This window comes from Coregonus clupeaformis, chromosome 9 (assembly GCF_020615455.1).
Source record: "Coregonus clupeaformis isolate EN_2021a chromosome 9, ASM2061545v1, whole genome shotgun sequence".
NCBI classification, from domain to species: Eukaryota; Metazoa; Chordata; class Actinopteri; order Salmoniformes; family Salmonidae; genus Coregonus; species Coregonus clupeaformis.
Genome location: NC_059200.1, coordinates 26,820,521 through 26,847,288, shown reverse-complemented (window position 1 = coordinate 26,847,288; position 26,768 = coordinate 26,820,521). Strand labels below are relative to the sequence as shown.

Here is a 26,768-nt window from a genome sequence, read left to right as displayed (position 1 = left end):
CTGATACTGGGGGCATTGAATGTGTGCAAGACATGAAACCAGCAGATTATCAAGGTATTTTGGAGTGCAATGTTCAACCCAGTGTCTAAAAACTGTCTCTCTGTTGATGGTTGTGGGTCTTCCAGCAAGTTAATAACCCCAAAAAATACATCAAAAGCATCTTGAAATGGTTCAAGAAGTATCACTGGACTGTTCTGGAGTGGCCAGCGACGATCCAGATCTGAATCACATCCATAACCTACGGCGAGAGCTGAAAACAACAGCAGTTGGTGGAGGGCACCCCTCAAACATTGAAGAATTAGAGCAGTTTGCTGCTAAAAAGTGGGCCAAATTGCCAGTAGAAACGTGCAGCAAGCTCATTGATGGCTACAATAAACATTTGTTGGCAGTTATCTTGGCCAAAGGCTGTGTAAGTACTAGCTATGGGCTGCCGATAACTTTGTCCACGCCATTTGTCTTTATTTTCTCAATTCAAATTGTAAACTTAAGTTTACAAAAATAAAAATGGTTCTGCAATGTTGAAAATCCAATAACACGGTAAGGAGACGTTTTTTTTCTCTCCATTTATAAGAGAAGAAATAGGGAATTATTTAAAAGTGCAAGGGAGCCAATATATTTGGCCGCAACTGTATATGGCTTGCATGTGTTGACTTTCCTGTCTTGTCTCCTCCTCTCCAGGTGCAATGGCTGTTCCTCCTTCATACTCAGACCTGGGCAAGGCTGCCAAGGATATCTTCAGCAAGGGCTATGGTAAGTTACTAACTAAAATATCTTCAGCAAGGGCTATGATAGGTTACTAAATAGTAAAACCATTTGCCCACCTGAACAGTTAGGTTACCTAGGAGAAGCCAAAATTCCACACATGACAATGAATGACAGTCAGAGGAGTTAGCCAAAGCATGAAATAACAGATGAAGTTACTGTTTATAGCCTGGTCGTGCTAGAATTTGAAACACCAAAGTCACCTGGGAATCAGCCAATGTGATACATAAAAATGTTAAGTTGCACTTGGCTGGCGAGGTTATGGACTGTTAGAAAGCAAAGCAAATAGGGATGTCACGATTCACCGATATGCATTTGTCCCTGATTGACATTTTTTAAAGATGCGATTGCATTGGTCCACGGACCCCAAACGGATAAAAGCGTAGCATGCATCGGTCAGAAAATCAATTAAAACGTTACGAATCGCTAATTCACAAAATATTTGCTCATATTACGTTCTACCTTCCGAAAATACCTAATATTTTGTGACACCTAATGCATCTTCTCCTTGAGTGTCGAACTAAGCATGTAACTGTGTTAGCCTACCATTTGAAGTATCTTATTAGGCCCATGTGGTCTAAAAAGGAAGGAAAATAAAATCATGAGGATCCACTTTTATATACAATATACCGACGCACAGACAGCGCGTTGTGCAAACAAAACAACCCTAGCAATATCAACTGGAATTTTTTATTTATTTCACCGTTATTTAACCAGGTAAGCCAGTTGAGAACAAGTTCTAATTTACAACTGCGACCTGGCCAAGATAAAGCAAAGCAGTGCGATTAAAAACAACAACACAGAGTTACATATGGGGTAAACAAAACATAAAGTAAAAAATACAACAGAAAATATATATACAGTGTGTGCGAATGTTGTAAATTATGGAGGTAAGGCAATAAATAGGCCATAGTGCAAAATAGTTACAATTTCGTATTAACACTGGAATGATAGATGTGCAAAAGATGATGTGCAAATAGAGATACTGGGGTGCAAAATAAATAACAATATGGGGATGAGGTAGTTGGATGGGCTAATTTCAGAATGGCTGCGTGCAGGTGCAGTGATCGGTAAGCTGTTCTGACAACTGACGCTTAAAGTTAGTGAGGGAGATAAGAGTCTCCAGCTTCAGAGATTTTTGCAGTTCGTTCCAGTCATTGGCAGCAGAGAACTGGAAGGAATGGCGGCCAAAGGAGGTGTTGGCTTTGGGGATGACCAGTGAGATATACCTGCTGGAGCGCAGACTAGGGGTGGGTGTTGCTATGGTGACCAGTGAGCTAAGATAAGACAGGGATTTGCCAAGCAGTGATTTATAGATGACCTGGAGCCAGTGGGTTTGGCGACGGAGTTGGAGGCTACGGAAGGAGTGTTGTATGGCATTGAAACTGGTTTGAGGTTTGTTAACACAGTGTCCAATGAAGGGCCAGATGTATACAAAATGGTGTCGTCTGCGTAGAGGTGGATCTGAGAGTCACCAGCAGCAAGAGCGACATCATTGATATACACAGAGAAAAGAGTCGGCCCGAGAATTGAACCTTGTGGCACCCCCATAGAGACTGCCAGAAGGTATGGTGGGATTCGAAATGGTCGGTGATCTGTTTGTTAACTTGGCTTTCGAAAGGCAGGGCAGGATGGATATAGGTCTGTAACAGTTTGGATCTAGAGTGTCACCCCCTTTGAAGAGGGGGATGACCGCGGCAGCTTTCCAATCTCTGGGGATCTCAGACGTTACGAAAGAGAGGTTGAACAGGCTAGTAATAGGGGTTGCGACAATTTCGGCGGCTAATTTTAGAAAGAAAGGGTCCAGATTGTCTAGCCCAGATGATTTGTAGGGGTCCAGATTTTGCAGCGCTTTCAGAACATCAGCTGTCTGAATTTGTGTGAAGGAGAAGCGGGGGTGGGGGGGCATGGGCAAGTTGCAGCGGAGAGTGCAGAGCTGGTGGCCGGGGTAGTGGTAGCCAGGTGGAAAGCATGGCCAGCCGTAACAAAATGCTTGTTGAAATTCTCAATTATTGTTGATTTATCGGTGGTGATAGTGTTTCCTAGCCTCAGTGCAGTGGGCAGCTGGGAGGAGGTGCTCTTATTCTCCATGGACTTTAGTGTCCCAACACTTTTTGGAGTTTGTGCTACAGGATGCACATTTCTGTTTGAAAAAGCTAGCCTTTGCTTTCCTAATTGCTTGTGTAAATTGGTTCCTAACTTCCCTGAAAAGTTGCATATCGCGGAGGCTATTTGATGCTAATGCAGTACGCCACAGGATGTTTTTGTGCTGGTCAAGGGCAGTCAAGTCTGAGGAGAACCAGGGGCTATATCTGTTCTTACTTTTGAATTTTTTGAATGGGGCATGCTTATTTAAGATGGAGAGGAAAGCACTTTTAAAGAACAACCAGGCATCCTCTACTGACGGAATGAGATCGATATCCATCCAGGATACCTGGGTCAGGTCAATTAGGAAGGCCTGCTCGCTAAAGTGTTTTAGGGAGCGCTTGACAGTGATGAGGGGTGGTCGTTTGACCGCGGACCCGTTACGGACGCAGCCCGTATTACATGGGTAATTACTGAACCTTTTGTTGAAAAAATATATACTTGAATTGGAAGAGACTGTCACTGGCAAACATGGTTACAGACCCAACAACATTTATATAGTATGTCCTCCTCGTCAAGAAAAGCACATGAGCTAATTATAATACACAAAGTAAGCAAAACAATGAAATCATTCCAACATTGCTTAAAAGGATGAATGAGATGGACCTATATAAGCAAAAGGCCTATAACAATTGAGATGGACAAACTATGGCATAAGGGAACGATGAGCGGATAAGAGGCAATCCGTAATTTCGATTAAGACATTAATGAGCGAGCTAAGATGGATGTAGTCAATAACTATTTGTTCAACACTTTTGAAATGGATAGCGACAGAATTCAGAACATGGGCAGTTTTTCTTTTTTTGAATTTTACCCCCTTTTTCTCCCCAATTTCGTGGTTTCCAATTGGTAGTTACAGTCTTGTCCCATCGCTGCAACTCCCGTACGGACACGGGAGAGGCGAAGGTCGAGAGTCGTGCGTCCTCCGAAACACAACCCAACCGAGCCGTTCTACAGTATTCTTCCTGTACACCAAGTCAGAACTGTAGGATAAATGAAGGGGCAAAGAAAGCTCTGACAATATTCGATGACATTTCTCTAAAACAGGCTCACTGTTGTTGTACTGTGCTCACTTGAAGTCCTTCTTGTGGGCACATTTTGTCATCAAAGTCTGGCATTCTCTGGGTTTATGTTGCTTTCAAGACAACTGGGAACTCTGGGGGTGGGGGAATTAAAATTAAAATAAAGGCCCGAGTTCTGACTTGGAGTTACGAGTTAGATGACCTTTCAAAACGTATTTTCCCAGTCGGAGCTCGTTTTTTTCAGACTTCCCAGTTGTCTTGAACTCACTGAAGTCATGCTGGATTGACAGCATGGCCAATGTATTCAACCTTTTCTGGCCCATGGTGTTGCGTGTGAATGTTTATCTTTTTAAGCTTGGAAAAGAGACCTTTTCAGACAATGTTTTAAATCCTTAAACCCAGACTTGGACCACACACCCTCTCCACCGAATAGCAGGCAGGGGAAGCAAAATAGGGATTGCTTTGCAAAGCTTGCAGTTAGCCACGGATTCCTTCCAAACCACTCATTGTTGAATTTGCGATTTCCGTCTTGTTGTGTAATGTTTATGGCCAATGAGCACCGATACGTTTTATCTATCATTTCTCTTCATAGGACAAGGATTGAAAAGGATTTGCCAGTAGATTGTTGACGTGATTAATGATGACTGCTTGCCTAGCTTGCTAGCTAAGATTTTGAAAGTATGACGTTGACATGATCAGTCCAATCAAAGCTATGGTAGATATAATGTGATTTGATGTCATTTTATCTGTGGCCAATGACCTTGAGCCTTCTTGGATAGGCACTTCTAATGTAAATCTATAGCAGCACCCAAGGGGGCTTGAACTGCCTAGCTCTCCCTGTAAATTCATAGTGTCCCCATGAGTGACAGAACACTGAGCCAATCACGGCGCAACTAGAGAAGATTACCAACGCCTACGCTCTGTATTTTCATCTGGCTGCCCCTCCACCACAGAAAGCACTGAGCTAGGCTGAAACACCTGCATTTTGGAGCTGCCTTACTCAAGAAAGCAAAAAGAGACCATGTTTGTATGCAGCTTTATTCACTCAATAAATTTGTTTTTACATTGTTTGCAAACTGATATGTGACACGAATTAATACCCCCCCACTGCACTGCATGGACAAAGCGGTAGGAGAAAAGAAGATCACTAAACTTCCAAACAGTCAAAAACATTTGATAATGAGATGGGGGTGAAATCCAAAGTTATGCTATATATTCAGAACCAAAGTGAGGGGACAAAAAACATGCTGGTCACTCAAAACATATATAAAGTATAAATACCACTCACTTCAGATTAGGGACTGCAAAAATACTTTACTAATGATTAGTCAATTGTTTATTAATGTGGGAGTAATGATTAATAAATGGTGAACACCCAATTTATAAATGCTTTATATAAATGGTTTATTATGGACCCTTCAAATAAAGTGTTACCAATGTGGGGTAAATGTGGGTTTATGCAACAAAAAAATAAAATAAAAATAAAATGCAACAAATGTTAGTGCATCGAATCGCATGGAACCGAAGTCGTACTGAATCGTTTCAAACTAAAGCGTATTGTTCCTCTATCGTGTTGGAGCCCATGTATCTAGAAACGTATCGAATCGTCTTGAAAGGGAAAGCTGCACATCCCTGATGATGATGTAACTCAATGCATCATAAACCAATTGTCATTCTTTTATGACTCTACGAGTCTGCTCAAATGTACCCGTAGCTCGTCAAACTCTTGTTTAACCCTCAAGGCTTCGGCATCGTGAAGCTGGACCTGAAGACCAAGTCTCAGAGCGGAGTGGTGAGTCTTCTGTTTCTGTCCTCCCGCTTTGTACTTCCCTCTCTCTCCCCCCTCCTCCACGTTCCCACCTGCTCTGCCTCGGTTGCAATTTCTCTCTGTTAATGTTAATGATAATCAATCATGAACATTAATTCTTGCTTAGTAGAACATCTTAGTAGAATATATTTTTCTTTCTCTGAGGAAAAAGTAGATTGTGATTCTGTGACTGTAATTTTATGAATAACTTCTCTCCCTCTCTCTATAGTACAGTAATAACGACCCTTCTAACTGTCTGTAATTCTGAGCTCTAAGGTTCACAGGTTGCTAGGTGATGTTACTGGCTCTGCTTGGCTTTATGCTTCAGGATAAAGAGATATGACAGGCCGTGTGTGTGTGTAAGACTGTGTGTATGTATGTGTGTGTGTGTGTGTGTAAGACTGTGTGTGTGTGTGGGGGGCCTGTTTGTCTCCATATCTGCCTATCCTAACCCCTGCTATGTCCCCCTGCCTCCCCGCTGCGTCCTGGACTGCTGTCTATTGTAGATGGTAAGACTCTCTCCCACAGTGTGCTGATGTCTCTGTATGTACAACATGATACGTGCTGGAAGATGCAGCGACAGACTCTGATTTCACTGTTAAATCTTATATCCAGCGGATGGTACTGTTAGTCTGTTTGCATCTTCATCACTGTCCAGTGAATATTATAATTATTTAACATTTTTGTCTCCGTCCAACTAATTTACATGTATTTCACATCCATTTCATTGGCTATCTGAATTCACTGGTGTCAGTGATAACATTTTCATCAATGTTGTGGTCCAAATAATGTTTTAATTCTTGTCTCTTCAACTAATTTAATTTTGTCATCCATTTCTTTGTCCAGCTTCAACCACTGACTGTGCCACTCACTGCTTTGCTGCACCTACACTACATGACCAAAAGTATGTGGACACCTGCTCGTCGAACATCTCATTGCAAAATCATGGGCATTAATATGGAGTTGATCCCCTCTTTGCTGCTATTACAGCCTCCACTCTTTTGGGAAAGCTTTCCATTAGTTGTTGGAACATTGCTGTGGGGACTTGCTTCCATTCAGCCACAAGCATTAGTGAGGTTGGGCACTGATTTTGGGCGATTAGGACTGGCTCGCAGTCGGCGTTCCAATTCATCCCAAAGGTGTTCGATGGGGTTGAGGTCAGGGTTCTGTGCAGGCCAGTCAAGTTTTTTCCACACCGATCTCAACAAACCATTTCTGTATGGACCGCGCTTTGTGCACGGGGCCATTGTCATGCTGAAACAGGAAAGGGCCTACCCCAAACTGTTGACACAAAGTTGGAAGCACAGAATCTTCTAGAATGTCATTGTATGCTGTAGCGTAAATATTTCCCTTCATTGGAACTAAGGGGCCTAGCCCGAACCATGAAAAACAGCCCCAGACCATTATTCCTCCTCCACCAAACTTTACAGTTGGCACTATGCATTGGGGAAGGTAGCGTTCTCCTGGCATCAGCCAAACCCAGATTCGTCCACCGGACGGCCAGATGGTGAAGCGTGATTCATCACTCCAGAGAATGCGTTTCCACTGCTCCAGAGTCCAATGGTGGCGAGCTTTTCACCACTCCAGCCAACGCTTGGCATTGCACATGGTGATTTTAGGCTTGTGTGCGGCTGCTCAGCCATGGAAACCCATTTCATTAAGCTCCCGACGAACAGTTCTTGTGCTGACGTTGCTTCCAGAGACCGTTTGGAACTCGGTAGTGAGTGTTGCAACCGAGAACACACTATTTTTGCGCACTACGCGCTTCAGCACTCGCCGGTCCCATTCTGTGTACTTGTGTGGCCTACCACTTCGCGGCTGAGCCGTTGTTGCTCCTAGATGTTTCCACTTCATAATAGCAGCTCTAGTAGGGCAGAAATCTGACAAACTGACTTGTTGGAAAGGTGGCATCCTATGACAGTGCCATGTTGAAAGTCACTGAGCTCTTCAGTAAGGCCATTCTACTGCCAATGTTTGTCTTTGGAGATTGCATGGCTGTGTGCTCGATTTTATACACCTGTCAGCAACGGGTATGGCTGAAATAGCCAGATCCACTAATTTGAAGGGGTGTCCACATACTTTTGTATATACAGTGTATATATCTGCTAGTGTTTCTGTCTATCCCTTCCTCCTACCCACCTTTCCACCCTCCTTACCTTGCATCCCTCACTTTCTCCGCACCTTTTCATCCTCTCTTACCTGTAATCTGTTTTCTATGTTTCTTCTCACATAGTTCATTAATCATTCAGGGTGTCCTCTTCTGCAGTCAGCAAAAAACTGCCCTTTTCACTAATCTGCTCTTCTAGATCCCTCTCTCTCTCCCTCTTACTCACTCCCTCAGTCTTTTCAAACTATTTGACCACAACTTTCTCTCCGCCACACACCATCTCTTGCCTCGCACATTTTCCCACTCTCTCTTTTTCTCTCACTCTCTCCCTCCCTCTCTTCTCTCCCCCTTAGGAGTTCAACACGTCAGGTTCCAGTAACACAGACACAGGGAAGGCAGCTGGTAACCTGGAGACCAAGTACAAGATGAAGGAGCTGGGCCTGAGCTTCAACCAGAAGTGGAACACTGACAACACCCTGGCTACAGAAGTCACTGTGGAGGACCAGCTTGCTCAGGGACTCAAGGTGGCTCTGGACACATCCTTCGTACCAAACACAGGGTGAGAGAGGGACATCAAACTGTTAACTAACTACATACCAAGTTATTCCTTTTGACAAAAAAATATGAAATTATTTAGGATTTATTTATTGAATATGTTATCACCTTTCCTTTTTTGGAATATCAAGGATCAGATATGAAAGGATATTTGTTGGATGTCAAATTTTCCTGTCTCTTCTCCATCTGTCCTCAGCAAAAAGAGTGGCAAGCTGAAGACTGGCTACAAGCGTGACTTCCTTAATGTGGGCTGTGACGTCGACTTCGAGGGTCCCATCATCCACGCAGCCGCAGTGGTGGGCTATGAGGGCTGGCTGGCCGGGTACCAGATGGCCTTTGACACGGCCAAGTCCAAACTGGCCCAGAACAACTTCGCCCTGGGATACAAGGCTGGAGACTTCCAGCTCCACACCAATGTGTGAGTATCTCAATGCAGTGGATCTTGGCTAGAAACACTGGTTTTGTTTTTGAGTGAGTCATCAGATATGTTGAAATGTGTTGGATGGTAAAGTTTGGGAACCGTGGCCGCCGTTGCCCTGTGTCTCTCTCAGTAGTAATGGTATAGAGGTTAGAGTAGGGAGGAGTTTCTGTTGCCCCCTCTCTCTTTCAGTAACGACGGAAGAGAGGTTAGGGGGTTCCACCCACCAGAAGGTGTCTAGGAGTATGAACTAGGGGTTGATTTGGGCAAGTCTGTAACTGTTAACCACTCTCTCTCCTCTCTCAGTAACGATGGGACTGAGTTTGGAGGTTCTATCTACCAGAAGGTGGATGACCAGCTGGAGACGGCGGTCACTCTGGCCTGGACGGCCGGCAGCAACAACACACGCTTCGGCATCGCAGCCAAATACGCTCTGGACAAAGACGCTTCCCTGTCTGTGAGTAACACACACACACTTACGTTTACACACACGTTCCATTTACACACTTTACCCTAGCGGGACTTCAGCCCTTTACCCTAGCGGGACTTCAGCCCTTTACCCTAGCGGGACTTCAGCCCTTTACCCTAGCGGGACTTCAGCCCTTTACCCTAGCGGGACTTCAGCCCTTTACCCTAGCGGGACTTCAGCCCTTTACCCTAGCGGGACTTCAGCCCTTTACCCTAGCGGGACTTCAGCCCTTTACCCTAGCGGGACTTCAGCCCTTTACCCTAGCGGGACTTCAGCCCTTTACCCTAGCGGGACTTCAGCCCTTTACCCTGGCGGGACTTCAGCCCTTTACCCTGGCGGGACTTCAGCCCTTTACCCTGGCGGGATTTCAGCCCTTTACCCTGGCGGGACTTCAGCCCTTCACCCTGGCGGGACTTCAGCCCTTCACCCTGGCGGGACTTCAGCCCTTCACCCTGGCGGGACTTCAGCCCTTCACCCTGGCGGGACTTCAGCCCTTCACCCTGGCGGGACTTCAGCCCTTCACCCTGGCGGGACTTCAGCCCTTCACCCTGGCGGGACTTCAGCCCTTCACCCTGGCGGGACTTCAGCCCTTCACCCTGGCGGGACTTCAGCCCTTCACCCTGGCGGGACTTCAGCCCTTCACCCTGGCGGGACTTCAGCCCTTCACCCTGGCGGGACTTCAGCCCTTCACCCTGGCGGGACTTCAGCCCTTCACCCTGGCGGGACTTCAGCCCTTCACCCTGGCGGGACTTCAGCCCTTCACCCTGGCGGGACTTCAGCCAGCCCTTTACAATTCATTCAGATTTACACGCTAACACACGTTCTCTGGCTGTCTCTAACTGTGTCTCCCCCTGCAGGCCAAAGTGAACAACGCCAGCCTGATTGGAGTCGGTTACACCCAGAGCCTCAGGCCAGGTGAGTAACTATCACAACAGACAATATTGTGATCTAAGCACAACCATCATGTTAGGTCTAGCTGTAGTGTTTTACATCTCCAGTAATATTATTCTCCTCTGTGCGTGTAGGTGTGAAGGTGACTCTGTCAGCCCTGATCGATGGGAAGAACTTCAACACTGGCGGTCACAAGGTTGGCCTGGGCTTCGAGCTGGAGGCATAGAGCAGGAACAAGACCCACCAACCAAGAGAAGAGCCCAGAACCAATCACCCCCCCCATTCCCAACCACATCCTACCACAGCCCTTATCCAAAACCATCGTCATGTAGCCTCTCCATTCCTGCACCTCTCTGTCACACACACCGGAGCCCCTTTACACACACACACACAGAAAAACACACATTAAGTGTTTTGGCAGGAATAGTCAAACCCGTGGCAGCCATGTCCGTCATGACTAAAGTAACTAAATAACCTGAATGAATACTGAGAGAGGGCGAGAGAGACATTCTGTAATGTCATGGCCGTTATATTCTAGTCCTCTGGTTTAGATAGTTAGATACCACTACTGTTCATCTTGTTTTAAAGGAAGTGTTTCAGTCTTAGAGGGGAAAGGCAGGCACAGAAGATGGATACCTCCCCTTTAACTGACGTTGTACAGGAACGCTGTGGCTAAGTTTTATCACCTTACTGGTAACTGAAGAGTCACTATTTGTTATATCACAGTAGGAGGTTGGCGGAGTAGTCTTTGGTAAACTTGTAGCTCATGTATGCTTATGTACGTATATATTCCCCTTCGTCATTCATTGTAAACATGTCTGAATGAATATCGGGAGTAGAACAGAAGGCTTAGTAAGAATGGAAGCATTTGAAGCCCAGTGTTCTCTTGGTAAAAAAATAAGAGTGTCTGTCTTTCTTTTGTATTGGTTTAAGTATCAACTGTTGTTGTTGTGCTGTTGTCAGTCGTGGACCATGGTATCAGTTAAACCAGGTGTGATTTATGATGTTTTAGTGATTTTGGATATTATGTACGACTTCAATTGTATGTTTTCATATCACGGACATAAACCGTTGAGTTGGTTTTGGTCAGGCTGGGTGGAAAGAGACCGGTTAAAGCCAGAAGAAACAGGGTTGGAGTAAGACCTATCTCATTTCAGCCAATTTCTATTTCAATTCCTAATTTGACTGAACTGAGATTTAATTGAGCCCAACCTTGAAGGAATCAACCATTTCACCACCACTACTGTCTGCTGTTACTGTAACTGCACTGAACAATAGAGGAGTCTGCAGGAGAGTTTGAGGAAGATTTTAGCGAAGGACCTGTTAGGAGTATTGTCAGCTGAATGCAGTTTTACATTCTATGTTCCAAAACTCTAAAATATTTTCCTCTCCTTTGCTCTGTTGCCACGCTTCTGTATATGCCAGCTGGTAGGTGAAAATAATATAGTGGAATCTTCCAGTAGGTTAGAATAGGTGGCATTTCTACAGTGTTGCTTTCATCTATCTAGTTAAGATCTGTGGTCAAATGAAGAGGGACGTTGACATGATGCCATTTGAGAGGATTTTGAGCGACTCCGAAGTTAGAATTTCTGTTCAGGGATTCCGTTTAGTCTGTTTTAAAATGAGAATCTTGCGCCTGTTCTAAAATGAGAATCTTGGCGCAATTCTAGAATGTTGTTGTTGCTTTGGACCTACACCCCTTCCTGGCTGTCATTGGTCCCGTCGGGAGCCAATCAACACTCCCTGTCATTCCCACTCTCTGTACATATTATGCATATTCTCCTCTGAGTTTCAACACTCCTATGGTCAGAAAACACTTGAAGGGATCATGTCAGAGGCCGTTGTGTAGAACTCAACTGTCCCCCTTTCCTTTACCAAGTCATTAACCAGGTATCTATTTATATTTGTTTTCTTTCCATTTGTTGGAATTATAATTCTGAATCTCTTTCATTTTGTGTGTTTGGACACAGTACCAAATTTTTTCCAACCTCAAGTAATGGAATTCTAATAAATAAACACATTGACTTGATGATGTCATGTCTTTTGTTTCTCAGAAGACATGAGCATATTTTCATGGTCTGTTAACACTGAAGTAAGAATAGTTGTGATAGGGACTACAAATATGTAAAATACTGCATCACATTTTCCTGAGCTGCTCTTGGCCCTGCAGTTATCATTGCCACAGCCAGACTCATTTGGTCCAATCACTGGTCCAATCACTTCTCTCGTCCTCTATTGGGAGTGGGTCTGTGGATTACCGACAGTAGTTTGACTAACAGCATCGTGGGAGAATGGGCACAGCGGTGTTTCACCATTACAACTCCTGATTGTGACTCTTCACTCTGCAGGCTAGGATATTATCCAAACCTCACCAACATGGTAATTATCTATTCATCCAGTAACCAAGGGGCTCGTTTAGGAGGTTTTAGTTACAGAATGTAGAAAAAATATGATTATCAGACATGATTAGCCTTCATCATGGAGATACTCCTCATTTTCAGACATACACTTTTTTGTTTTTTCAATGATGGTTCTGGCTAGCAACGTTGGCTTTGTTTGCTTGATGGATCATAAGATACACCAAAAGGCTATGGACCAGAATAGTTTTTGGAACACCACTGACTGTCCAGAACTGTCTTTTCTCAGAAGACATGTCTCTCTCATCTATTCACAACATTCCCCTGCAGTTCTAAGTCTCTCATAGCAGGTTGACCCTAGCTACCACCTGTTTACAACCTGTCCGGGCGTACACGCGGCCCCCTACCACAGGGTAATACTCTATCTCCCCCGCCAGCCTCTCAACGTTGGTACGGTCCGGGTAGAACCCCTCCCTTGTCATCTCATCCAGGAAGCACTCCATCACGTGACCTTTCTCCAGCAGGGTCATTGGTAAGAGTTCAGCTTCCGCCCACAGTGGGTGGAGCTTCACCAGAGTGTTGCGCAACAACGGATTCAGCTCCTTGACGAGTTTGCCGTGGTGTGCAGATGCGGTCATCATGGAGTCGCTGGAGGAGTTGTACAGCAGGTGCATGGTGATGTGGGTGTGTCCTTGGTTGCTAAGGAACAGGTAGACTGCGTTCAGGTATTCGTTGGAGCGGTTTGAGCGGACCAGGTCACTCAGTGCATCAAGAAGCTCTGGGTAAAGGTGCTCTGCTTCGTCAAAGATGAATAGAGGAATTTTCTCCTCCTCCTCTGCTCTCAGCGCTATCTCCGACACTAAGATCGACAGGGCTCGGGCGCAGCGCCAGGCGTCGTCCTCCAGGGGGCAGTGGTGCAACACAAAGTACTGTAGAACCAGGGGCTCCCCCACCACCGAGCGGAAGTGCCCAGCCAGGAGTCGTCCTACGTGGCTCTTCCCCACGCCAATGGGTCCGTGTAAGGAGAGGACCAGGGGTTTACTGTGGACATACGTAGAGAGGTAGTCTCTGAGCTGGGCTAACAGAGCATCCATCGCCCCCTGCTGGCCAAACACCTCCCTACACAGAGTCTTCTCTAATCCCCCCAGGTCATACTTCAGGACGTGGTCGTCAAGGTTCTCTATGGCATTATACACCTGGCGTGAGGGAGGATAGAAAGTACACAATATGAGACAAACACTGACAGAGAGGAGGATGATGATGAACGGGCCTCCTGTAGCTCAGTTGGTAGAGCATGGCGCTTGCAACGCCAGGGTTGCGGGTTCGATTCCCACGGGGGGCCAGTATAAAAAAAAGCATGCACTCACTAACTGTAAGTCGCTCTGGATAAGAGCGTCTGCTAAATGACTAAAATGTAAGATGAACCTCTCTCACACACATACACATTCACTCATTACCTGGAAGAAGAGGATGGTGCAGAGGAGGAAGAGGCAGATCTTTGCTCGGCTGTGTTCCTGTACGACGGGGGCTCTGCGCCCCCCTCCACTGGGGAACATGACCCGCCGCGACTTCTTCTTCTTCATCTTTAGGAAGAGCGACGAGAAGGCCAAGGGGGAGCTGGAAGGGGTATCGAAGGTGAAGATTTTGGGGCTGCTGCGAACAGGGGCCCCAGTCAGGAGACCAGCCCCTAACACTTGCCCTCCTTCCCCCAGCCCGGTCAACTCCAGCCGTCGTTTCTTCATGGCCTGGTACTTCTGTTTGATGCGAACCACAGTACGCAGAGAGGACGAGAACTGGCAGAAACTCTGAGCGCCTTTCCCCGAACCCCTCGTTTCACTTTCTCCTTCTCCATCTTTCTCTTTGTCCATCTCTCTGTCTGTCTGGGACTCTGACATTCTGTCATAAACATCCTGGTCGCCCATCTGAGTGAGGAAAAGAGAGAGAGAGGAGTAGAGGAGTAATTCATTAAATTACGGTCACAGAATCACAATCTGGGTTTTTTTCCTCAGAGAAAGAAAAATATGTTCTACTAAGCAAGAATGAATATAGTATGTATAAGCTGGAAGTAGAGGCCTAAGCATTGTTGTTCACTAGTTTACTCCAATTAGGGAAGGGGTGGTGGGGTTGGAAAGTAATAAAGGGAAATATTTTTTTTTAAAGGATATGTACAGTGAGGGAAAAAAGTATTTGATCGCCTGCTGATTTTGTACGTTTGCCCATTGACAAAGAAATGATCAGTCTATAATGCGTTTTTCTGGATTTTTTTGTTGTTATTCTGTCTCTCACTGTTCAAATAAACCTACCATTAAAATTATAGTCAGTGGGCAAACGTACAAAATCAGCAGGGGATCAAATACTTTTTTCCCTCACTGTATGTATGTATGTATATACAGTGGGGAGAACAAGTATTTGATACACTGCCGATTTTGCACGTTTTCCTACTTACAAAGCATGTAGAGGTCTGTAATTTTTATCATAGGTACACTTCAACTGTGAGAGACGGAATCTAAAACAAAAATCCAGAAAATCACATTGTATGATTTTTAAGTAATTAATTTGCATTTTATTGCATGACATAAGTATTTGATCACCTACCAACCAGTAAGAATCCCAGCTCTCACAGACCTGTTAGTTTTTCTTTAAGAAGCCCTCCTGTTCTCCACTCATTACCTGTATTAACTGCACCTGTTTGAACTCGTTACCTGTATAAAAGACACCTGTCCACACACTCAATCAAACAGACTCCAACCTCTCCACTATGGCCAAGACCAGAGAGCTGTGTAAGGACATCAGGGATAAAATTGTAGACCTGCACAAGGCTGGGATGGGCTACAGGACAATAGGCAAGCAGCTTGGTGAGAAGGCAACAACTGTTGGCGCAATTATTAGAAAATGGAAGAAGTTCAAGATGACGGTCAATCAACCTCGGTCTGGGGCTCCATGCAAGATCTCACCTTGTGGGGCATCAATGATCATGAGGAAGGTGAGGGATCAGCCCAGAACTACACGGCAGGACCTGGTCAATGACCTGAAGAGAGCTGGGACCACAGTCTCAAAGAAAACCATTAGTAACACACTACGCCGTCATGGATTAAAATCCTGCAGCGCACGCAAGGTCCCCCTGCTCAAGCCAGCGCATGTCCAGGCCCATCTGAAGTTTGCCAATGACCATCTGGATGATCCAGAGGAGGAATGGGAGAAGGTCATGTGGTCATTGAAGCATGGTGGTGGAAACATCATTCTTTGGGGATGCTTTTCTGCAAAGGGGACAGGACGACTGCACCGTATTGAGGGGAGGATGGATGGGGCTATGTATCGCGAGATCTTGGCCAACAACCTCCTTCCCTCAGTAAGAGCATTGAAGATGGTCATAGCTGGGTCTTCCAGCATGACAACGACCCGAAACACACAGCCAGGGCAACTAAGGAGTGGCTCCGTAAGAAGCATCTCAAGGTCCTGGAGTGGCCTAGCCAGTCTCCAGACCTGAACCCAATAGAAAATCTTTGGAGGGAGCTGAAAGTCTGTATTGCCCAGTGACAGCCCCGAAACCTGAAGGATCTGGAGAAGGTCTGAATGGAGGAGTGGGCCAAAATCCCTGCTGCAGTGTGTGCAAACCTGGTCAAGACCTACAGGAAACGTATGATCTCTGTAATTGAAAACAAAGGTTTCTGTGCCAAATATTAAGTTCTGCTTTTCTGATGTATCAAATACTTATGTCATGCAATAAAATGCAAATTAATTACTTAAAAATCATACAATGTGATTTTCTGGATTTTTGTTTTAGATTCCGTCTCTCACAGCTGAAGTGTACCTATGATAAAAATTACAGACCTCTACATGCTTTGTAATTAGGAAAACCTGCAAAATCGGCAGTGTATCAAATACTTGTTCTCCCCACTGTACATACATATATATTTGAGAGAAAAAAAACCATATGGGGGATTGGAAGTGATGCAGACAATTACATTGATGGAAGTTACAATCTATCTGCAATATTAAAGCTGATCTACCTCCTAAAAAAAAGAAGAGAAAATAAAGAAAATAAAGAATGTTAATGATTGATTATCTTCTCTTAGATGCATATATTATTATATGATATATTATATTATTATAATTATTATTCATAAATTATTATTAAACATGCTATATTTGAATGCTAATGTTTAGCCTAGGTTATGGTGTTAGATTTACTGTGGTCGTAAAGTTGAAATGAAAAACCCAGATGGTTACAGCTTGTCTGCTGCAACTTCCTTCTTAAACTTTACTCTTTCTAACCTAACTGCCTGTCACTGAACAGATAGACTGGTGGAAAATATCCAATAATACACAATGTTAGTCAAATATGACAGTATCAGATAGTACCTGATAACGTGACCTGGGAATGTAATTGTGTAAATATCTTTGACAAAATCCTTTTCAGTTCAAGTTGAGACATTGCAGTTAGTTGTGTAATCCTTTCGTTGCTGCGCAGTCATTATCTGTAGTCAAGCTTGGTGCGTGTGTGGGTAATGCTATCCTCAGCCATTTCCTCTAGTCAGATATAGGGTCAGATACTGAGAGGTACCAGACTGTGAGATGTCAGTTCACGTAACGTTTGACTCAATACATTTCAATTAACCTACAAAGGTATCAGAGCATTTTCTCCCCTGATTGTTAGATAATGATTACAGGAATACAAGTGAACCTGTTGATCATGCCTTGCAGTTGTGGCAAGAGTTCTGTGTGGTATGAAATTCTAATAACACAGTTATTTCAGCCCAGCCCAGTTTTTAAACACAAAATACTACAAGCATATATTGGCACTAACTGTAAGTCGCTCTGGATAAGAGCGTCTGCTAAATGACTAAAATGTAAAATGTAAATACAGTGGGGGAAAAAAGTATTTAGTCAGCCACCAATTGTGCAAGTTCTCCCACTTAAAAAGATGAGAGAGGCCTGTAATTTTCATCATAGGTACACGTCAACTATGACACAAAATGAGGAAAAAATTTCCAGAAAATCACATTGTAGGATTTTTAATGAATTTATTTGCAAATTATGGTGGAAAATAAGTATTTGGTCAATAACAAAAGTTTCTCAATACTTTGTTATACAGCCTTTGTTGGCAATGACACAGGTCAAACGTTTTCTGTAAGTCTTCACAAGGTTTTCACACACTGTTGCTGGTATTTTGGCCCATTCCTCCATGCAGATCTCCTCTAGAGCAGTGATGTTTTGGGGCTGTCGCTGGGCAACACGGACTTTCAACTCCCTCCAAAGATTTTCTATGGGGTTGAGATCTGGAGACTGGCTAGGCCACTCCAGGACCTTGAAATGCTTCTTACGAAGCCACTCCTTCATTGCCCGGGCGGTGTGTTTGGGATCATTGTCATGCTGAAAGACCCAGCCACGTTTCATCTTCAATGCCCTTGCTGATGGAAGGAGGTTTTCACTCAAAATCTCACGATACATGGCCCCATTCATTCTTTCCTTTACACGGATCAGTCGTCCTGGTCCCTTTGCAGAAAAACAGCCCCAAAGCATGATGTTTCCACCCCCATGCTTCACAGTAGGTATGGTGTTCTTTGGATGCAACTCAGCATTCTTTGTCCTCCAAACACGACGAGTTGAGTTTTTACCAAAAAGTTCTATTTTGGTTTCATCTGACCATATGACATTCTCCCAATCCTCTTCTGGATCATCCAAATGCACTCTAGCAAACTTCAGACAGGCCTGGACATGTACTGGCTTAAGCAGAGGGACACGTCTGGCACTGCAGGATTTGAGTTCCTGGCGGCGTAGTGTGTTACTGATGGTAGGCTTTGTTACTTTGGTCCCAGCTCTCTGCAGGTCATTAACTAGGTCCCCCCGTGTGGTTCTGGGATTTTTGCTCACCGTTCTTGTGATCATTTTGACCCCACGGGGTGAGATCTTGCGTGGAGCCCCAGATCGAGGGAGATTATCAGTGGTCTTGTACAGTGAGGGAAAAAAGTATTTGATCCCCTGCTGATTTTGTACGTTTGCCCACTGACAAAGAAATGATCAGTCTATAATTTTAATGGTAGGTTTATTTGAACAGTGAGAGACAGAATAACAACAAAAAAATCCAGAAAAACGCATGTCAAAAATGTTATAAATTGATTTGCATTTTAATGAGGGAAATAAGTATTTGACCCCCTCTCAATCAGAAAGAATTCTGGCTCCCAGGTGTCTTTTATACAGCTAACGAGCTGAGATTAGGAGCACACTCTCAAAGGGAGTGCTCTTAATCTTAGCTTGTTAACTGTATAAAAGTCAACTGTCCACAGAAGCAATCAATCAATCATATTCCAAACTCTCCACCATGGCCAAGACCAAAGAGCTCTCCAAGGATGTCAGGGACAAGATTGTAGACCTACACAAGGCTGGAATGGGCTACAAGACCATCGCCAAGCAGCTTGGTGAGAAGGTGACAACAGTTGGCACGATTATTCACAAATGGAAGAAACACAAAATAACTGTCAATCTCCCTCAGCCTGGGGCTCCATGCAAGATCTCACCTCGTGGAGTTGCAATGATCATGAGAATGGTGAGGAATCAGCCCAGAACTACACGGGAGGATCTTGTCAATGATCTCAAGGCAGCTGGGACCATAGTCACCAAGAAAACAATTGGTAACACACTACGCCGTGAAGGACTGAAATCCTGCAGCGCCCGCAAGGTCCCTCTGCTAAAGAAAGCACATATACAGGGCCGTCTTAGGTTTGCCAATGAACATCTGAATGATTCAGAGGAGAACTGGGTGAAAGTGTTCTGGTCAGATGAGACCAAAATCGAGCTCTTTGGCATCAACTCAACTCGTCGTGTTTGGAGGAGGAGGAATGCTGCCTATGACCCCAAGAACACTATCCCCACCATCAAACATGGAGGTGGAAACATTATGCTTTGGGGGTGTTTTTCTGCTAAGGGGACAGGACAACTTCACCGCATCAAAGGGACGATGGACGGGGCCATGTACCGTCAAATCTTGGGTGAGAACCTCCTTCCCTCAGCCAGGGCATTGGAAATGGTTCGTGGATGGGTATTCCAGCATGACAATGACCCAAAACACACGGCCAAGGCAACAAAGGAGTGGCTCAAGAAGAAGCACATTAAGGTCCTGTAGTGGCCTAGCCAGTCTCCAGACCTTAATCCCATAAAAAATCTGTGGAGGGAGCTGAAGGTTCGAGTTGCCAAACGTCAGCCTTGAAACCTTAATGACTTGGAGAAGATCTGCAAAGAGGAGTGGGACAAAATCCCTCCTGAGATGTGTGCAAACCTGGTGGCCAACTACAAGAAACGTCTGACCTCTGTGATTGCTAACAAGGGTTTTGCCACCAAGTACTAAGTCATGTTTTGCAGAGGGGTCAAATACTTATTTCCCTCATTAAAATGTAAATCAATTTATAACATTTTTGACATGTGTTTTTCTGGATTATTTTGTTGTTATTCTGTCTCTTACTGTTCAAATAAACCTACCATTAAAAGTATAGACTGATCATGTCTTTGTCAGTGGGCAAACGTACAAAATCAGCAGGGGATCAAATACTTTTTTCCCTCACTGTATGTCTTCCATTTCCTAATAATTGCTCCCACAGTTGATTTCTTCAAACCAAGCTGCTTACCTATTGCAGCTTCAGTCTTCCCAGCCTGGTGCAGGTCTACAATTTTGTTTCTGGTGTCCTTTGACAGCTCTTTGGTCTTGGAGTTTGGAGTGTGACTGTTTGAGGTTGTGGACAGGTGTCTTTTATACTGATAACAAGTTCAAACAGGTGCCATTAATACAGGTAACACGTGGAGGACAGAGGAACCTCTTAAAGAAGAAGTTACAGGTCTGTGAGAGACAGAAATCTTGCTTGTTTGTAGGTGACCAAATACTTATTTTCCACCGTAATTTGCAAATAAATTCATTAAAAATCCTACAATGTGATTTTCTGGATTTTTTTCTTCTCAATTTGTCTGTCATAGTTGTCGTGTACCTATGATGAAAATTACAGGCCTCTCTCATCTTTTTAAGTGGGAGAACTTGCACAATTGGTGGCTGACTAAATACTTTTTTCCCCCACTGTATATTACAGTGAGCTATAGCAAGAATCCAGTATATGAATACACAGTGTGAAAAACAGTATAAAAGAAACGAGAAGTGTCCAGTGTTTAATGTTTCTATATACATGGGACAGCAGCATTGTCTGTGTGTGTGTGAATGTGTGTGTATATGTGTTTTGTGTGAGTGAGTCTATCTATGTCTTACTACAGGAGATGGGGTGATGGCTGGAGATAGAAGCTGTTTTTCAGTCTCTCGGTCCCTGCTTTGATGCACCTGTACCGTCTCTGTCTGCTGGATGGTAGCAGAGTGAACAGACCATGGCTCAGGTGGCTGAGGTCCTTGATGATCTTCCTGGCCTTCTTTTGACACAGTGTGCTGTAAATGTCCTGGTGGACAGGCAGCGTGCCTCTGGTGATGCGTTGGGATGACCGCACCACCCTCTGGAGAGCCATTCGGTTGAGGGCGGTGCAGTTGCCGTTCCTGGCGGTGATGCAGCCAGACAGAATGATCTCAATGCTGCACCTGTAGAAGTTAGTGAGGGTCTTAGGGGCCATGCCGTATTTCTTCAGCCGCCTGAGGTTGTAAAGGCGCTGTTGCGCCTTCTTCAACACTGTGTCGGTGTGGAGGGACCATTTCAGGTCCTCAGTGACGTGCACGCCAAGGAACTTGAAGCTTTTGACCCTCTCTGCTGCGGCCCCGTCGATGTGGATGAGGGCTTGCTCCTTCTTCTGTCTCCTGTAGTCCACAATCAGCTCCATAGTTTTTTTTTGAGGGTGAGGTTATTTTTCTGGCACCACTCCACCAGGGCCCTCACCTCCTCCCTGCAGGCTATGTCGTCATTGTTGGTAATCAGGCCTACCACTGTCGTGTCGTCAGCTAACTTGATGAATGAGTTGGAGTCGTGCATAGCCAAGCAGTCATAGGTGAACATGGAGTACATGAGGGGGCTGAGCACACACCCCTTGTGGGCCCCCGTGTTAGAGCCCTTCACGGGAATGAATTTTAAACCCGAGCCCTACTCATGCCCGTGGCGATCAGGCCCTACCCTACCCAGGCCCGATTGCTTCTGCCAGATTTAAGGCCCGGCCCAGCACTGCCCGAAACCCCAAATCAGAAATAACTTCCTCCGTTAGTAAATCCATTAGCTGCTCCTCTCTGTCTGTCACTCACTCCCTAGGCACAGTTCGCTCTGCATGCGCTCTGCTCATGGCAGCTTTGAGTCTGAGTATCCATAGCAACTGCTCCGCTTGGGCTGCTCTGCTCAATGAAGAGACATGAGAGAGCAGTTAGCTGTTAGCTACTTTTTGTCACTCTAAACTCTGACAAAACTCAAGGAACATTATTACTATTTTCTGTGAAATAATCTCTCCTGTTTTATATTTGATGAAGTTGAAGCACTTCTGACACCAAGTTATAATCTTAGTCAGATATGACTGTGCTGTGCAGCAGAGTACGAGCAAATGACTCAGCTTCAAAATGTTAGTGATCAATTTAGTGACACCCAAGCCCTGCCCGTACCCGAGTTATTGATGAAAGAACAGTCCCTACCCGGCCCTAACCCAATGTATAAAGTCGGGGCTCGTTGGGCTCGGGTCGGGTAGCAGAGCTCTACCCCCTGTTGAGGATCAGTGTGGCGGAGGTGTTGTTGCCTACCCTCACCACCTTGTGAGGGTAGGCAACAACACCTCCGGCCCACAAAATTGTCAAAGACTCCAGCCACCCAAGTCATAGACTGTTCTCTCTGCTACCGCACGGCAAGCGGTACTGGAGCGCCAAGTCTAGGTCCAAAAGGGCTCCTTAACAGCTTCTACCCCCAAGCCATAAGACTGCTGAACAATTAATCAAATGGCTACCCGGACTATTTGCATTGAACCCCCCGCTGTTTATTATCTATGCAAAGTCTCTTTACCTCTACCTACATGTACATATTCCCTCAATTACCTCGACTAACCTGTACCACCGCACATTGACTCGGTACAGGTACCCCCTGTATACAGCCTCATAATTTTATTGTGTTACTTTTTTTACTTTAGTTTATTTAGTAAATATTTTCTTAACTCTTATTTTCTTAAAACTGCATTGTTGGTTAAGGGCTTGTAAGTAAGCATTTCACGGTAAGGTCTACACCTGTTGTATTCGGCGCATCTGACAAATCAAATTTTATTTGATGATTTGTATGTCCACTTAGAGTTAGTCATCATTACTTTAAAGTGTGTTGTGATGTGAGCAAAACAGAGCTTGAGAGATAGAGAGAGAGAGAGAGAGAGAGAGAGAGAGAGAGAGAGAGAGAGATGGGGGGAAAGAGAGAGAGAGAGAGAAAGAGAGAGAATTAGGTCATAATTAAACTCTTGTGCTTACTGTAAGACTGGGTGGCAATTTATAAACTTGATCTCCACTATAAAAAGCATCTAGACATTTTCTCACATTTCTTTTAGACTAACGTTTAGTTTTTTTTACAGTGGAGATTTGTATAAACCTTGCTGTCTCTCTGACAATTGCAACATTGTTTCAATATTCAAATTTGATCTCAAGCTGTCCCATAGTAATGAACGTGCCGGGAGTCGGGATGAGACAGACAGACAGGCAGCTTTTCCCAGCCAGTCAAAATCATGAATCAGCATAATCTTTATGGATATATACAAAGAACTGTCAATAGAAAACAGGTAAAACGAAACGAAGTGCAGCTAGTTTTCCAGATTCAGTTTGAAGTGTCCTGACGAGAGAGCACATTTTCTATGCCAGGTGAAATCGTGCATCATTAGCTCATTGTTATGGATGTATCCAAATAAATGTCACTAGAAAACAGCTTAAACTAACACAAATGCAGCTACTTTGCTGTTATTCTGGCTGCACTTTTTGATGTGACTGTAAGTTAGCCATAGTTGGCTAGCTAGCAAGCAAGGGATAAGAACGTTGCCAGTCAGTATGGCAATGGAACATTTAGAACGAACGACTCTGTCGTTTCCGTAGATACAGAACAAAAACACTGAACGACTGGATCGCGTCTCTGGCAACCGAACTGATAGAATGAACGACCAGCCGGCTTGGGTAGCAACCATAGATCTTGTGGAAGGATGAAATATTACGAATAAATTCATCAAAATAAAGTTTTTATGTAAATATAAAATATGTAAATCATTATTTGAATATGTTGGTAACTCGTTGTATAAAAGTGATAATGCCCTCGATGCCGGTGTTTGGATGATATATTGGCACGGTTTGCCGGCCCGAGACTAAACAACACCCGTGCCAATATATCCTCCAAACACCGGCTTCTCGGGCATTATCACTTAATCATGATTCATGGCACACCTGTTTGTTCAGAGATTAGAGAATCTATGATCAAAAACCTTTCCCAGGTGGGAGTGAGTGATGGTAGATTACAATTACATCATGGTCTTTCCCAGGTGAAGCCCTGATATTAACAGCCTCTTATCACCATGTTAGTCACGCTCCACTCCCATATCAAACAGATACTGTAGATAGATAGTGTTAATGACAGGATTTAGTTCTGAAAGTAGCTCTGACACCTCTTTGTTCCCATTCATACTGTATGTGACGTCACTCAGTTACTACTGATGAAACAGTCATACACATTTTTTACATTTACATTTTAGTCATTTAGCAGACGCTCTTATCCAGAGCGACTTACAGGAGCAATTAGGGTTAAGTGCCTTGCTCAAGGGCACATTTACGTCATTTAGCAGACGCTCTTATCCAGAGCGACTTACAAATTGGTGCATTCACCCTATAGCCAGTGGGATAACCACTTTACACTTTTCTCTTTTTTTTTTTTGGGGGGTGGAAGGATTACTTTATCCTATCCCAGGTATTCTTTAAAGAGGTGGGGTTTCACATGGCACATTGACGGAAATATTGATTGGTCCTTGGGAAATACATTTTATAAAGCATGTGTGCTGCTCGTGGGTGTGTGCACTAGTGCATCCATGCATTGTGTGTGTGTGTGTGTGTGTGTACTGCCACCAACTTCTCCCTATTCCTCCCAGCACTCCAAACCCTCACACAAGACTGCTCATCATAGGGATTCACTGTGCAATAAATAACAGCCGGAAACCTTTTCAATCCTTGCGTCCTTCGCGCAAAAAACAAAGTGAGACCTACATTTACATTTTAGTCATTTAGCAGACGCTCTTATCCAGAGCCACTTACATTTAATGAGTGCATACATTTTCATACTGGCCCCCCGTGGGAAATGAACCCACAACCCTAACATTGCAAGCGCCATGCTCTATCAACTGAGCTACAGGGGACTCTACCACAGTCAAAGACCTCCAATATGCTGAAGAATGTGACATTGTTACACACTCCAAAGCAAACCTCCAAACCACTCTCAAAAGCTTATCTGAAGCATACAAGAGCCTGAACATAAATAAAACAAAGCCCCAGGACAACCACCAAATCCAACAGTGACCTATGATGAATGTGAACCACTTGACAACGTGGAACACTTTGCCTACCTCGGCAGCCATCTCTCCCAATGAGTCACCATTAAGGAAGAAATACAGCACACAATATGCTGTGCAAGCACAGCCTTTGGAAAACGACGACATCAGGACGAGCATGAAACTCATAGTGTACAAGGCTGTCATAATTCCAACCCTTCTCTATGGCTGTAAAACGTGTACAAGGCTGTCATAATTCCAACCCTTCTCTATGGCTGAGAGACGTGGGTGACATACAGAAGGCCCCTTTAAAAACTGGAGTTCCAGCAACAACACTTCCTGAGAAAGATACTAAACGTCAGGTGGGAGGATCGACGGACCAATGTCAGAGTCCTGACCTAGGCCCCAGTGTAGGATCCCAAATCATCCGGCATAAACCTTATCAGTAAACACCCACCGGGGCACAATAGTCAATAAGGGAATTTTTGTGTTTTCACCTCTAATGGTTCAGGCCAGGGTTTGGGGAGGGTAAGCTGATCATGGATCTGTGCCTACTGCCTAAGGAACATGTGTACACACAGCTACATACAGCCCAAACTAACTATTGCATCTGGTCTCTCCCACTAAAGAGTGTGAAGCAAGCAAGAGAACCCGTAAACCTATAGCTAAACTACTGTAACACCACTGCATTTACCTTGGCACCAGTCTCACTCACTGGCCGTGTGCAGGCCTGGCAAGCAGAGCTAAAAAAACACAGAGGAATTACGCACATCAAACATGCCACAGGAGCTGAACCAAAGACTGAATGTTGAGAGGAATTGCTTTTTAGCTAGTCTGGCGAGCTCGTTTACCTTGGCACTACAGTTAGCTCTGCTGCTGGGAAGCTTTACTCACTCAGTGTCAGTCTCAGCCATTCTCTGACCAAGCGCAATAGGATTAGACTAACTACACCTCAGTGTGTCCTGCAGCCAGGTGAGGTGATATCATCTTAACCCCCTCCTTCACGTTGTGTCCTGAGAGGGGCTGGCGGCATTCCACGCATTCTAGAGCCTTTCCAGGAGTCTTTCCCTTTTAGAAGTTCTCTATCTCCCTCTCTCTCAGACCTCCACTGCTCTCTGCTGACTATGTTTCCTTCCTGGAAGGGTCCTGGCTGCTGGCTACTAGATATACACGTGTGCAAACACAGACGCACACGCACACACACACACACACACACACACATACAAACACACAAACACACACACAGTAGTACAGACGAAGAGGGTTGCAGAACTTTTCCTCTGTATCTTGTGTAACATATATATGTTTTCTTGTGTAGAACAGAAACCAGAACTTTAAGTGGTTGGTTTTGAATTAATCTAAAACACACTAGATCTCACTTTACATAACCAGTTTCCATTGCTGCACATATAATATCTTCAATAGCTAACATTCTTGTAGATTTTCAAGTTCTGGTTCTGTGTTTTACATGTGGAAGCTTTTCTAACCCTGAGAGTGAGAGAAAGAGAGGGAGATTGTGAAGCTTGCCAAAGGCCTTGAGACACAGCTGCAAATACGTCACCCAAAAAACAGTGTAAGCAAGAAGAGAGAGAAAGGAGAGGAGAGGGGAAAGAATGAAAACAGTATGCAGAAAGAGAAATGCAGGGTAATCAGTTGGCTTACCTTAAATGTATAGGTAATATAAAGCCTCCTATAGGTAATATCAAGCCTCCTATAGACTGATAGTTCTTCACTAAGCTCGCACCAAGATTTTTGTTGGGAGAGAACAGTAGAGTAACTCCTTCTGTG

The 26,768-nt window shown here is 44.5% G+C and overlaps 2 protein-coding genes across 4 annotated transcripts in view; one reads left to right on the top strand and one right to left on the bottom strand.

Moving 5' to 3' along the window:
• Positions 1-12,205, top strand: part of LOC121573880 (voltage-dependent anion-selective channel protein 2) — a 14,252-nt gene extending 2,047 nt beyond the window's left edge. The window contains exons 2-9 of one of the 3 annotated variants that reach the window (XM_041886246.2): positions 679-750; positions 5,672-5,721; positions 6,243-6,245; positions 8,197-8,402; positions 8,595-8,816; positions 9,123-9,273; positions 10,143-10,200; positions 10,311-12,205. In XM_041886246.2, the coding sequence (XP_041742180.1) occupies positions 684-750; positions 5,672-5,721; positions 6,243-6,245; positions 8,197-8,402; positions 8,595-8,816; positions 9,123-9,273; positions 10,143-10,200; positions 10,311-10,402 (849 nt within the window). In that variant the 5' untranslated portion in view covers positions 679-683 and the 3' untranslated portion in view covers positions 10,403-12,205. Of the gene's footprint in view, positions 1-678; positions 751-773; positions 789-5,671; positions 5,722-6,242; positions 6,246-8,196; positions 8,403-8,594; positions 8,817-9,122; positions 9,274-10,142; positions 10,201-10,310 lie in introns of those variants that run through there. The other 2 variants (XM_041886248.2, XM_041886247.2) reach the window with 2 other exon arrangements.
• On the bottom strand, positions 12,080-26,768 carry LOC121573876 (torsin-4A-like). Its single transcript, XM_041886243.1, has 3 exons — positions 26,643-26,768; positions 13,991-14,455; positions 12,080-13,729 (listed from the first exon to the last, which is right to left on the bottom strand). The coding sequence occupies exons 2-3, from the start codon at positions 14,453-14,455 to the stop codon at positions 12,875-12,877; spliced, it is 1,320 nt and encodes a 439-aa protein (XP_041742177.1). The 5' UTR covers positions 26,643-26,768; the 3' UTR covers positions 12,080-12,874.